General features: G+C 44.4%; 2 protein-coding genes across 2 annotated transcripts; one reads left to right on the plus strand and one right to left on the minus strand.

The window, feature by feature from the left end:
- The first annotated feature begins 2566 nt into the window (after positions 1–2566).
- On the plus strand, positions 2567–9376 carry stmn4l (stathmin-like 4, like). Its single transcript, XM_040130697.1, has 7 exons — positions 2567–2772; positions 4230–4303; positions 4426–4521; positions 5710–5918; positions 6500–6664; positions 6779–6796; positions 7911–9376. The coding sequence occupies exons 2-7, from the start codon at positions 4291–4293 to the stop codon at positions 7917–7919; spliced, it is 510 nt and encodes a 169-aa protein (XP_039986631.1). The 5' UTR covers positions 2567–2772; positions 4230–4290; the 3' UTR covers positions 7920–9376.
- Positions 9377–10185: 809 nt separating this feature from the next.
- Positions 10186–12890, minus strand: il17a/f1 (interleukin 17a/f1). The gene is made up of 3 exons (XM_040133965.1): positions 12440–12890; positions 10804–11006; positions 10186–10658 (listed from the first exon to the last, which is right to left on the minus strand). Exons 1-3 carry the CDS (start codon positions 12470–12472, stop codon positions 10412–10414), a joined length of 483 nt encoding a protein of 160 aa, XP_039989899.1. The 5' UTR covers positions 12473–12890; the 3' UTR covers positions 10186–10411.
- Positions 12891–13598: the final 708 nt, after the last annotated feature.

The following is a 13598-nucleotide window of genomic DNA, read 5'->3' on the forward strand; positions in this document are numbered from 1 at the left end:
CGCAAACTCTGGCCTCCTGCATGAAAGTCGGACGCACCACACCTACCACCCCGACCTCCACCTGTTGACGCTGGACGTCAATCATAAAAGGTCCCACATGGACAACGACACAGGGTTGCACCTACAGCAACGTGATACATTTAGAGTCTCACTCTCTTCTCAGAGACATTCTCCAAAAACCAAGATGACTATTTATTCTGACCACGATCGACTGGGACGACTGCAAAGCCTCCGGTGGAGCCGTGAGCTTTTCCTAGTGTTTGATGTGTTTGAATGAAGAGCGACAGACAGAACACGAGTTTGGCCGCAGCCGGAGCAACAGATGGAGGCGCTCACACACACACACACACACACACACACACACACACAGATCAGTGTGTGTGTGTGTGTGTGTGTGTGTGTGTGTGTGTGTGCATGAGCGAGAGAGATGAGTGTTCCAGTCAGGATGAGTAACGGTTCATTGTCAGCCTTTAAATTTAGCGCTGACATTTCCTCAGAAGCACATCGACCCAACAAACCGGATCAAACCGGATCCAAGCAGATCCAGTTCTCGTAACATTTTACCCTCATGTTTTTATGTCTGGTGTTTTTTTTTTTTAAACTTTATTTTATACACTTAAATTCTGTCTGTGTGGTTTTTCCTCAGGTGTGGTTTTGTCTTCTGAGACCTGAAATGTGGCTCTTTGTCACGGTTGGTGAACCGAGCACAGGACGAAGGACTGTCCAGGCAAACAAGGCAGGAAAGCAGGTTCAGGTTCAGGTTCAGGTTCAGGTTCAGGTGGATGGAAAACAGCGGTGTGAGCAACATTGATGATTTGGCAGGAAATGAGCGAAACTGGGCTGGTGTAAGTAGTGGGAAGCTGATAGTGAGACTGGGAATCAGGTGATCAGGACTGGTGGCAAAGTCTCAGGGCATCTGGTGGACAGGTGGCAAATAGCAGGTCTGGAAAGATTGAACGTGTTTTTCTGTCTGGTCCAACCTGCTCAGCTTTCCTCCTACGGTGCGTCTCCTGAGGGGTCAAAGGTCCCGAGTCCTCTCTGTGTAACTTCATTTTATCAGCATAAAACAAACAATGATATCAAACGCCGGAGCACAGGAGCTGCCGAAAGTGAACCAGCGCTAATATTTCAGCATGCTGTCATCACTTTGACTTTCCGTTCGTATATATCCCAAATATAATCGTCTCGTTCCATCTCTCTGTTGCAGCAAATGAAAAGTTCAAACCCAAGTCGACATGTTTTTGGCATCAGATGGAAATATTCTAGAAATCTTGTGGATCATCTTAAACACAATTTCCCAAAGTTCAGTTCGACAGATTTGGTGTTTTTTGGAAACTTTGGGATCTCGGCTAAAATTTAGACTGAAGTTCTGTGAATTGGATCAAAGTTCAGACAGAACAACATGTGACTGTATGAGTTCGAGAGGTCAAACGTCACTGTTGCCTGGTAACAACGAATTCTGCCTGAGTGGAGGCCATCACACGATCCCGTCCTCTGTCTGTCTGCATTTGAATTAAATGCATAAAATTGCACATAGAATAAAACGCAACACAAAGCAACACAAACACAAGCTCACATAAAACAACAACAGCAGACGTTTAGAGTTGACACAGCAAGAAAAGCACAGGTGTAACTAATAACATCGATGAAGGCTGTCCCAGTACAGCATGACAGAGTCCCAGTACAGCATGACAAGTCCCAGTACAGCATTACAGAGTCCCAGTACAGCATGACAAGTCCCAGTACAGCATGACAGAGTCCCAGTACAGCATGACAGAGTCCCAGTAAAGCAGTGTCCCAGTAAAGCAGTGTCCCAGTAAAGCAGAGTCCCAGTAAAGCAGAGTCCCAGTAAAGCACGACCCCTGCACGCCGTTCTGTTGAAGCTCACTGACGCGGGCGAGAACCTGCTTCTCCTTGTTCATGGGTTTCTATGGAGATGGGTTGTGGATACGTCCTGGCAGGAGCCGAGCGGTTTGCCACCACATTACCAGACCACAGGACGCATCTATTTACTGGTGTCTTTCTGACTTTCAGATGTTTATCCTACTTTCTCTGCGTTGGCTCAGGCCTCTGGGTCTGTGGAAACATGATGGAAACATGAAGTCGTCAGGTCGGATGTTACCGCTCAGACGATCAGTAGCTGCTAAACTTCTTGGCCCTTGTGCGTGTGTGTGTGTGTGTTTGTGTGTGTGTGTCTGTGTGTGCGTTTGTGCGCGTGCATGTGTGTGTGTGTGTGTGTGTGCGTGTGTGTCTGTGTGTTTGTGTGTGTGTGTTTGTGTGTGCGTTTGTGCGCATGCATGTGCATGTGTGTGTGTGTGCGTGTGTGTGCGTTTGTGCGCGTGCATGTGTGTGTGTGCGTGTGTGCGTGCATGTCTGTGTGCGTGTGTGCATGTCTGTGTGTTTGTGTGTGCATTTGTGTGTGTGTGTGCGTGTGTGCGTGTGTGTGTGTGTGTGTGTGTGTGTGTGTGTGTGTGTGCGTGCGTGTGTGTGTTTGTGCGTGTGTGTGTGTGTGTGTACTGACTGCTGAGATCCTGACGAAGAGCTTTCTGTCAGAGACCAGGAGGATTCCTCCGAACCCCAGCCCCCACCACCTCCCAAATCCTCCTCCGGCTCCCTCTGCCCTGCTGGACCAATGGCAGCCCAGTATCCCTGCCGGCCAATCGGATCGCTGCCGGGTGATGTCATGCACGGGGCTGCTGTTTGGTGCTGATGCTGCCGAGCTGCAGATCTTCAGTCTGAACAGAGAGACCGGAGACCGAGCATCACTGCAGGGTGAGTCCACTCGGCACATTCTTGTGTTTATCGATGTGTTTGGGATGATTTGCGTTAGTTTGTAGTTTTCTGCGTCTTTGCAGCTCAGGAGGCTGCAGCCTCTTTTCGGAACAAAGACGCGAATGTGGGTTTCACTCCTCTGGTTCTGTTTTTCCATTTCGTGGGTTCGTTCCTCTGCAGCTTCGTCTTTTCTTTGTTTCTGTCTTTGCCGCATGGTTTCGCGCATCCTTTCTGTTTTCTTTGCCTTGGGGATCAGTTTAGTGGTCGACTCTGCAGGAGCTGATGCCGCTTATTGGCAACAATGACATCATCGCTCAGTCCCTGCACACACGCGCGCACACACACACACCCAGAGTTTTAACGTTGTGTTTGCATTAGTCCTCAGAGGATGATCAGTTAAAAAACAGGTCATGTTCCTTTTGTCTGTTTGTGATCTGAATCAGTTCGGTTCTGAGGATGTAAACAAGGACATTTGGCTTCTGGACGTTGCAGAGAAAAGACCATTAGTGGAAAGTGAGAGTAGAGAGTGATCTTAAACTGCAGCGCTGGCGCTTGTGCACATCGTCAGCCAGGTTTTGATTCTATTTTTAAGTTGACGTTTCTGTGAATCTCCATCATTTCATGAACGAAATTAATTTTCTAAAATCGGACATAGCTCGAGTTCAGCGCTGTTGCATTGTTTCTGGATTTGGAGTCTGAATCAGCAGCTGGATGATCCGTAACAGCTGCAGCTTCACTCTGGAGGCTGATTCGCGAGTCCAAACTCCTGCAGCGTGTCGTGTCCTCGTACTCCGGATGATTTATTTTAATCTCCCGAAGTCGCGGCTGCCGAGTGTGAATTGTGCAAACGTGTCGTCGCGCTTAAAAAGCAGGAACAAGCTGGAAAATCTGTTTCACGAGCAAAATCAAACCTTGGAATCAAAATCATGTTCAGTTATATTCCAAGTCTCTAAACCTTTACGGTAAATCTGGGATGTCACAGAGACAAAATTAAATTTAAGACATACAGTCTATGTATATTTATATATATGTGTGTGTGTTTTTCATCATTGTTTACATTTAAAATTCGCCAGAAGTGCAGACTGTAAACTTTCGCCTGACCAGACAGAAAAAATAAAATAAAAGTGAAAATGTCTCTATCCTGAAAACAAGACAAGTTAAAAGCAAAGTGAGCAGGTGACGTTAAGATCTGGTGTTGAGGGAGCTCTCTCTCTCTCTGCCCCTTTTTTCTTTCCCTCCTCGTGCAGAGCCCGACTAGTTTCATGCGAGGACCCTCGTGTTCCCTGAGCTCAGGTTGCCAGGCAGATTTTGCCCGGAGGTGTTACTCCTCCCTCCCCCATTACCCACCGTTGCAGCTCAGCGTCTCGCCCGCGGGTTAACCGGCAGGGGCTCTGCTGAACGGCTTCCACTGGACTGACATGAGTTTGACTCACCTGTCCCTGTGTCTCTGTCCTCAGGAACAGACTCTACCTCACCACAGTGTCTTTGGAGGAAAACTACGGCAGCAGCGGCAGCAGGATGACTCTGGCGGGTAAAACAGATGATTGATTATTGATTTCCCATCTTTTCTATGTTAGAGTGATCGAACCCGTATCGATCTATGGCTCATCTGCAGTTTTTTAATTTATTTATTTCTCTCTCTGAATCTTCCAGCATACAGAGAGAAGATGCGTGAGCTCCCCCTGGTGTCTCTCTTCTGCTCCTGCATCCTTCCCGAACCCCGAGACACCACAGTCGACAAGAAGGAAGGTCAGCTACGCTCTCCTCCTTTTCTATTCTATTCTATCGTGATTGTCAAACTAGCGTCAGCCTAGATCGAAGGTTCATTCTCGACCTTGGGTATAGTAGTGTGAGAAAAAAATTCTTAACTCGTGGTTAAAGCTCCAGCTTTTTCTGGAGCTTTCGACCGTATCTCACAGTCTTCATCAGTGAACAGTGTTTGCTCAGTTGTCATGGAGATGGCTCAGTTATCCTTTTCTCTGAAGTAGTTCTCGTGTTTCTCTCTTGAAATCTACATTTTGCGAATATGCCGTTTATGTTGAGCAGAAATTACTTTATTTTGAATTTCGTTTTTAAAAAAAAAACATTTTCAAGCCAATTGATGGGATTTATTATGAGCTTTGACACCCAACAGGAGTAAATCTCCACTCTGTTTTCTTATTGAAATTAATGAGTGAAATCCAAACAGTGTGGGGCCTTAGTACCTTGGTGGTGATAACAGCTGTAAGATGTAGCTGAAAGCTCTGGAAGAAATCCAGTGATGGACCTTTACATTTTGTCAACCTACCTTGTTCTGCTCTAAACAGATAAATATCACGTTGCTGTAGATGTAAATGCTTTTATCAGCTTTTACTTACTAAATAGTCACATTCTGCACATGTAAATTTAGCAAATTTTACAAATTAGCAAATAAACACTTACAGAGAACTCGTTTTTTAGCCATGTGAGCAGAGGCTCTGGCAGTGCAGGCTTTAGGAAGGTGCCCACAACTATTGGGTGGAGTTTTGCTCTCCAGAGGATGAATCCCACGGACTTCTGTGATCCTCTGACTTTTCTCTCAGCCAGAATAATCCCAAAAACGTGTCAGGAGGCAGCAATTTTTCAACCCGAAGCTCTTCCTGCAGTCGTTAACATCTCCTTTTAAAATCATTCATCCAAGCTCCAGTCTTACTGGGCTGGAGCCGTCCCATCATGCATTTGGCAAGAAAAGGTCAAACCTAAACAGGTCACCAGACTATAACAGGACTGACAGTTTCGCACCAGTTTCCCACACATTAGCAGTAATTCACCTAACGCGTGCAGTACTGCACGCGAGGGGAAACTGGAGCAGCTGGTAGACACCAACACAGAAAAACATGGTTCTTATAATCACAAGTTGCTGCAGAAGAAATCTCTGCCAGTTTGTGGTCATTTCATGGTCCTGTGTCCTTCTTGCAGCAGGCGTGGTGGACTTGAACCTGTGCAACATCCGGGACATGGAGGTGATCGAGCTGAGCAAGCGGGCGAGCGGCCAGGCCTTCGAGGTCATCCTGAAGCCGCCCACCTTTGACGGCGGCCCTGAGCTCAGGGCCACCACACCGCCTCGCCAAAAACCGTCACTGGAGGAGATCCAGAAGAAACTGGATGCCGCTCAGGAGAGGAGGAAGGTGTGTGAGTGTGTGTTGGGGGAGGATTTAAAGAATATAAGGGCAACAGCAGTCAGTAGAGTTTAGATTGTCAATGTTACGTCACACTTGTTGGTGAAAATGAAAAAACAAATGGTCTTTAGGATTCTCCCTCTGGGGAACATAGATGTCTTTAATTTCATCAGTTGTTGAGATATTTCAGTCTGGACCATAGCGGTGGACCTACCAACAAAAAAGTAGCGGCCTTAAAACTGATCCCTGAGGAACCTCATGAGTTATTTTAGTGTTTTGAGTGATCATCATCTAATGAGACAAAGAGCTTTCGAAGAATCCGAAACACTTATGGCCACAGCACCTTTAGCCAGATTTCTGATTGTCAGCATTAAGTCTGCTGTCTAATTGGATTGGAAACAGTCTTTGGCGCGACCCTATGCACCACACATCGCTACCAGAGAACCACCAAGAAACTTGTGTTTACGCTCAACAGACTCATAGTGACACAGTAGAGACAGAAATAAACTGCCTTTTGTTTTTAAGGTCTTTTCTGTTGGAGGAAAATGTTTTGGTTTTTTTGTGTAAACTCTTCCTCTGTCTCCCTCTAGTGTCACGAGGCGGAGCTGCTGAAGCACCTGGCCGAGAGGAGGGAGCACGAGCGGGAAGTCGCTCAGAAAGCTCTGACCAAAGAGCGTCAGGAGCACCGCGCCGACGCCGACAAGGAGCAGCGGCAGATGCACCTGAACGCCTCGCAGGAGCGGCTGCAGGAGGAGGTGAGGACGCGGGGTTTACTGTCAGATTTCGCTCATGGGCTGAGATGATTCAGGTGCTGTGTCAGAGAAAAGCATCGCTGACGGAAGTTTGTGTTGTTTTTGTTCGTCTTTCAGGACAAACACAGCGTGGAGGTGAGGACAAGCTGGAGGAGGAGAGGAGGGGGAGACGTACTGAAACAAAATATGAAGACAGTGGTGCAATATCAACTTTAAAGGGCATCAGCACTATTATGTTAAATGGAACAGAACTCTTAAAGTATAGTTTGACATTTTGGGAAATCTGCATCAGTTTCGTGTCTATGTGTTCAGTACAGGGCTGGAGTCAGGATGTAGTTAGCTTAGCTTAGCATAAAGACTAGAAACAGAGGGAAACAGCTAGCCTGGCTCTGTCCAGAGTTCAAAAATACACCTGCCAACACCTCTGAAGAGGAAGAAACTATGACTTTGGGGGAACAAGAGAGTAACAACCGGGTATTTTTTAGAGGAAAGGATTTTTGTAAATACTGGGTAGATACTGGGTGGGCAGAACTTGTATAATGTATTTCACCGTTGTGATATATGTTACGGAAAACTGTGGGAGCGCAGAAAGGAAATTAAAAGGCCGTTTGGTAAAAGCCCCCGACTTTTCAGATGGAAGGGTTCGTGAAGAACATGTCAAATAAATGCAGACGGGCTTCTCACCAGTGCCTGTGTTTTTAGGACTGAGTACAATCTGGGTTTCTTTAATAGTAATGGATGAAGTTCGATCAAAACAAGTGCTTTTACCTTTTTCTTTTAGCAGTTATTAGGTAAGGTTGCCACAACAGAGGATGACGTTTTCCAGTTGTTCCTCCCGTGTTCCCCATTATCGTGTTTCCTTCCTCTCTATCTAAATTTAAGTACCAGCAGGAACCAGTCAGTGTTTTATTGGTACCTGATTCATACGAGAAAATTACATCGTACATCGCAGGCTGATTTATAAGGCGTTACCAGATTTACCTTCGCTGGCAATAAGGGCCGTAGACCAAACCTGGAAAAACAGCCCAAGAATACACAAAGGTAGACGGGCAGGGCTGTCCACACACATTTGGCCGTATAGTGTATATACAGTACAGAACCTGAAGTTGGTGAGCTTTTTTAAAAGGGAAAGTTTCGACTTTGCAGCGAGCCCTTCCTTTCACTAAATTACACACACAATCCACCACATCTCTACCATCCATGACTTGGAGTCACTGTGCTAACTCCACCCCCTGTTCTCTACCTCCAGGTGTCTTGATGGCCTGATCACAACACAAGCTGAACTTTATTTGGAAGCCATTTTGGAGGGCTGATGAGCTGAGTGTTGATGTGGCCGGGAACCCGGCGCTGCTCCGACTGGGAGACTGACAGAGAAGAGACTCTGAAAAGAGTGAGAGAAGAAGAAGAAAAAGAGGAGGGGGACTGAGGGCGAGTCCGACCGCTCGACCTCCTCTGAACAACCAGGACTCTTTTTGACGAGATAGACTCTTTGTAACGAGAAGAACTTGTGAAACTGAAGGACGCTGCAGATTCAGTCATCATTAGTTGGTTCACAGGGGTTTTACTGTGCTTTGTTGCCATGCCAACAGTGCCAATGTGTTCATGTGTGTGTGATTGTGTATCAAGGACTCAGTGTCTTCACAAGTCTGAAAAGTTGTACCCAACCCAACCAAGCAAACCTGACATAGTCCTGCGAGAAACCGGACTCAAACCCGAACAACCCAAAGGACCTTTTAGCTGAATGGAGTCCACAAGAGACCGGACGGCCTCCACCTGCCAGGAGAGTCTCCGCTACCTGGATACACACCTGAGTTAAATGGTTTAAATCATTACATTTACTGTAAAACAGTATGTCAACAAGAAAGGTTGGATCAGTGAAGTGTGGCCGCTTAGTGACATCCAATGGCAGCTGTAGGACAGTACAGCCAGTCAGCAGGTGTGCCTCGTTCTCACGGGACTGTAGTCAAGTCCGAGATAAGGCGAGCAGTTTGGAGCTTAAGCCAAAAAAAGGTCAGCTGGACTGGGTGTAGGCCAAAAACTTGAATAGGTGAGATGAGCGGCCGAGACTGAGACAGGTCCAGGTCACGCCACCGCCGAGGCCGAGATGAGTCGGAGTCAAGACACCGAAGAAACCGAGACAAACCTGAATAAAAATGCCCAGGGGACGGGGGGCGAGTCCCAGGTAAACCACCAGGAAATCCGACACGAGTCCGACTCAAAGCACAGGTGAAACTGAGATGGCTTCAAATGAAAACATTCTCGAGGCCGAAACAAATGGGTTTCAAAACACCCACTTGACCGAGATGAGTCAGGTTCAAAACACTCGCAAAACAGAGTCCCAGCCAATGAGACTGAGACAAGTAACAAATAATAAAACCTCGAGATCAGACTTGAGATTTCACAGCCCTGTATCTGGGTTCGTCTCATATTTCTTCATATTAAGACCATGACTAAAATTAGCATGCTAGCATTTATGACAACGCACAGCGCTAGATGTTAGTGAGTGACACATCTGCTATAACGCATCAACAACAAACAGGTGCTCAGCTCATGTGGCTAACATCAGCTACACCCCGGTTACTTGCCTGTCCAGTAATCAATATACCAACCCCCTGCTGATATGAAAGACCGGATTTTATTGATGAACAACTGATAATCGATTTGTGTACAGTGTTTACAGCTGCAGTGGTGTGTTTCAGTGCGTGTATGTGTGTGTCAGTCTGTTTCCCTGGCAATGTCAATGTTAAGGAGTCAGGGTTTGATGATGATGCTGATGATGATGATGAGGACAATGTACAGAAAACACATTATATTTTAAATTTAAGAATAAATCACTGACACTTTACTTCTTTGTTTATTTTTTATTTTTTTGAATCAACGCCATATTCAGCCTCTGAACTATAAATACATGAACATTAATATAACATCACCAATAAATACCTGAAGATCAAAATCATAACACTTAAATAAAACACAAAATTTAAATTTAAATTAATGTAAACCATAAATAGAACACAGAATATGTGAAACATATCCAATGATAATCTTTCTTTGCATTTAAACATCAGCTCCAGAGTGAATTTAGTCCTGTAGTTTCTCCAGGTTTATGGAGAAACGACAGTATATACCCCATTTCCAACACGGTAAATTTGATGTGATTCTGTTGTTTGATCGTGCTTCCTGCATCTCTGTAACATTTCCAATAATCGGATCTGTTTTATCTGAAAATCACTTGGAAACTGTAAACGAAGCCCTTATCGCATCCTGAGTAGATCCCTGCTGCTCCAGTCTGAGTCGGTCCGAACCTCGACTGGTTCAGATTTCAGCCGCGAGACTCTCTTGTCAAACTGTATCATTCATTTAAACTTACTGATTTACACCTAAAACTCTTTGAACCTTTACGTCAACTCTGTATGGCGTTTTCGTTCTGCTACATAAATGAAGTTTTTATTATTATTATATATTTATTATTATTTGATTATGTTAATTATCATAAATCATAAAATGAGTTTATCATTATCTGACTTCAGCTGTTACAACTATGAGATTTTATCACTTAATTTCAATACATAAATTAATACTAAGGAGATAGAAAGTAGTGGTCTGTACTAATTAAATGTTAAGTAGAATATAAACAAAAGCCTAATTTTGATTTTAAGTCAGTGTTACAACATAAATTTGGTTGGCATTGGTCTGAAGCTTCTGCTCGTGTCAGGCTGACCCGGGAGCTGATCTGGTCTCTGCCGGTCTTCACTGTTGCTGTTGGACTATGGGCCGGACGCAGGTGCAGCCCACTGCGATGAGGCGGGACTCCAGCCTGTAGTGGTAGCTGTGCTCCGCCCCCGCTGACCTGACCCGCCGCAGCAGCAGCACCTGGTGCATGATGGGTCTGGACTCCAGGTTCCGGTCCTCCAGGCCCTCCGAGTTCAGGCAGCCTTGCAGCAAGCAGCGAGCCTCCGACAGCACCGAAGGGTACAGGGAGTCATCGCGGGAGATGCTGAGGACGGAGGGAGAGAAGGGACAAACACCTATAAATGTCAGCGTATCTTTAACTCTATGGTTAAAGGAATTGTTTAATTCATTTTTAGCTTCAGTTAAAGCCTGAACGAGAGACTTGTGCACATGTAGGTGTGCTTTCATACTTGTACGTCCACGGGGAGGTGGAGGCGTTCGCAAGCGGTCTGAAGTGTCTTTTTACAGCCAACGAGTTGGGGTCCATCTGCAGGGGGACCGTTTCCACGGCCGCACCATCAGACTTCTTGTGTGTCTTTGAGTGTTTCGGCATGGCTGTCGCCACCGTCGCCATCATGGTCACCATCGTCATCATCGCCACGACACAGGCAGCCTGAGGAAGAGGAGGAGAAAGTGTTTTTGTTCGTTTACCTTTCCAGGTGTAAGAAAAAATATGTCACACTATCGCTCATAAAGAAAATATGCCGTAATTAAAAATGCGATAAGTCAACCCTCGAAAAAGAGCGCGATGTAAATGTGTCACGCATGAAGTACATTTCACGTTTATTTCATTCAAATTCACATAGAGGCACAGGGGACCTTCAGATATTTCACATGTAAAACACATAGTATCATGTAGAACAGCAGTGAGACTGCAATTGATAGCATTCTAATTACTAATCCAATACATTTTTTTAAAATCTAACTGACAAAACATAAAAAGTTTGTCTCATTGTTTAAAATTTCAGGGGTTAAAAGGTGCCGAAGAAAAAAATGTATTTAAAATTAAAAACAATATAATTAAAAGCATTATAAACAGCAGGCTAACATGCTTTTCCTTAAAAAAACAAGGAAACAGCATTAACGCCTTAGGGTTTAATTGTGCTACAAAATATGGAGTCCCAGAGTGGTCGACATGAAATAAGTTATACGTAAAATTTTGAAAATAATAAATATGCAGTGTGAATGAAGAGCACTAGCAGCCAATAACATCTCATGACTTTAAAAAAAAATAAAAACCTGAGCATTGATATTCTCTAACACGCGTTTAGTTGTTGATTTGAAGTTTGCACTTCCACTTTTTGACAACATGTAGCTCCTGTTGTTATTAGTTTGAATAAACTTATTGTTAAGTTGCTATAGATATAAGCATCTGCAATGTAATGTAACATAAAATAAAATAAAACACATAACAGAAACAGTAAATTGTGAAATAAATCAATAAAATCTAAAAACTTAACTCATTGTTAAATGTTATTTAATTTTAAATTTTTTAAATGTTATTTTAATTTTTTTTCATGCCCATTTTTATTTCATTGTAGAAATAGTTGTTTTAATAAAGTTCTGTCTCTGTTTTTATTTCATGTTTCTTTTCAAGACTTTTCACAGTGTTGTCTCCAGACACCGCTCCCTCAATTTCAGCCAATCACAGGCCTCCGTACAGAATCCCAGCATCACACTTTCCACGATAAAATAAAAATTACATTAAAACCCTGTTACTGTGAAAATCAGAGTGATACAACATTTCATAATGAGTAGACTTTCAATAATTAATCTCAAATTTTATTTCCTTATCGTACATTTTACGGCTTTTATTCTTGTAATGATCTATTTCTCAGTGTGTTATTAGTATATTTAATACTGAACACTGTTGGGCTTCCAAACAGATGAGCTTTGCTGCTAGTTCTATTGATCATTTGGGGGGAAACACTGAGATTTATGACTTTTAAAACTTCAAACCTCAGCCTGCGCTCAACACTGTTTGCACAGATTTAAATAAAATAATAGAAATCAACGCTCACAGAAGAAGAATTTAGTTGCTCTTACCGTCACTTTGGAGGAGTTTGATGTTGACAACATGCTGACGGCTCGAACTGCTGGACTCTTCTGCTTCTTGTTTTACTTTAGACGTCCTTCTTGTCCTTTTTGGTTCTTCTTCAGATCCGGTCTCTTTGCAGATCTTTCAGACTTGAGCGTTTGCTGCTCTTCACGATTCAAGGTTTGAAGGCTCCTCGGGCTCTGCTGGAGGTTCAGGTCAGGAGCTGTAACTTGCAGGTGAGACAGTACTTGTATCTAGCGTGTCTGTCTAGGGTTAGGACGCCGGCGTACGGATTTAAACTGTCTGTGTTCACTGTTGTCTTCTTCTTCTCTGGTTCTCTGGTGGATGTCGCTTAAAGCTGTGATTTTTATCCTGATCAACATCAGAGTCAGCACTGCTGTCGACCCTCCTCTGATGATGTCACAATCTTTCCTCCTTTCTTTATTTCTAAACCGCACAGACCAGTCTGCATGATGAGGCCTTATGGTTGACCCACTTTCACATTCAATATAGACGTTAAATTATTCTGCACTGAGGTGTTGCAGCAGATTTTCTAGGTCATCTTTTCCTCAACAATGTGAAGTCTTCACCCTCGAATGTCCCGTTACTATATACTGTAAGTGTACATTTACTGTGAACTGGTGGACGGGGATGCCAGGGTTGTGTTTTCCGCGGTTTGCTCCTCTTAGGTGAAGATAAATCTTAATGCTCCAGCAGGCAGTGATATTTTAGACACAACTGTTCTTCTTACTCGGTGTCAGCAGTTTGTGTTTGTGCATTTCCTGTTTTTGTGCACAAAGCCAGCTCTGTAAAGAGACGGTTTCCCCAGTTTGTCGTGGAAGAATTTGACTGGCCTGCAAAGAGCCCTGACCTTGACCCCATCCAACACCTTTGGGATGAACTGGAACACTGACTGTGAGGCAGACCCGATCACCTCACTAATGCTGTTGTGTTTGGATCGGAGCAAATCCCTGATGAGATGAGAAAGGTTCCAGTTGGATTTGAACCGGGGATGTGGTGCAGTTCATGGTCTGTGTCTGAACCCCTCGATGCCAGTATTGGCAGTGTTATTAACACCGTTTGTCAGTGCCCTCCAACACTTTAGAAATTACAGTTTCCCCCTGCAACTCTGCCTCACATTTGGTTATGTTGCAGCCTGAGGCTAAA

Source organism: Xiphias gladius, chromosome 1, assembly GCF_016859285.1.
Source record: "Xiphias gladius isolate SHS-SW01 ecotype Sanya breed wild chromosome 1, ASM1685928v1, whole genome shotgun sequence".
In the NCBI taxonomy this organism is placed as follows: Eukaryota; Metazoa; Chordata; class Actinopteri; order Istiophoriformes; family Xiphiidae; genus Xiphias; species Xiphias gladius.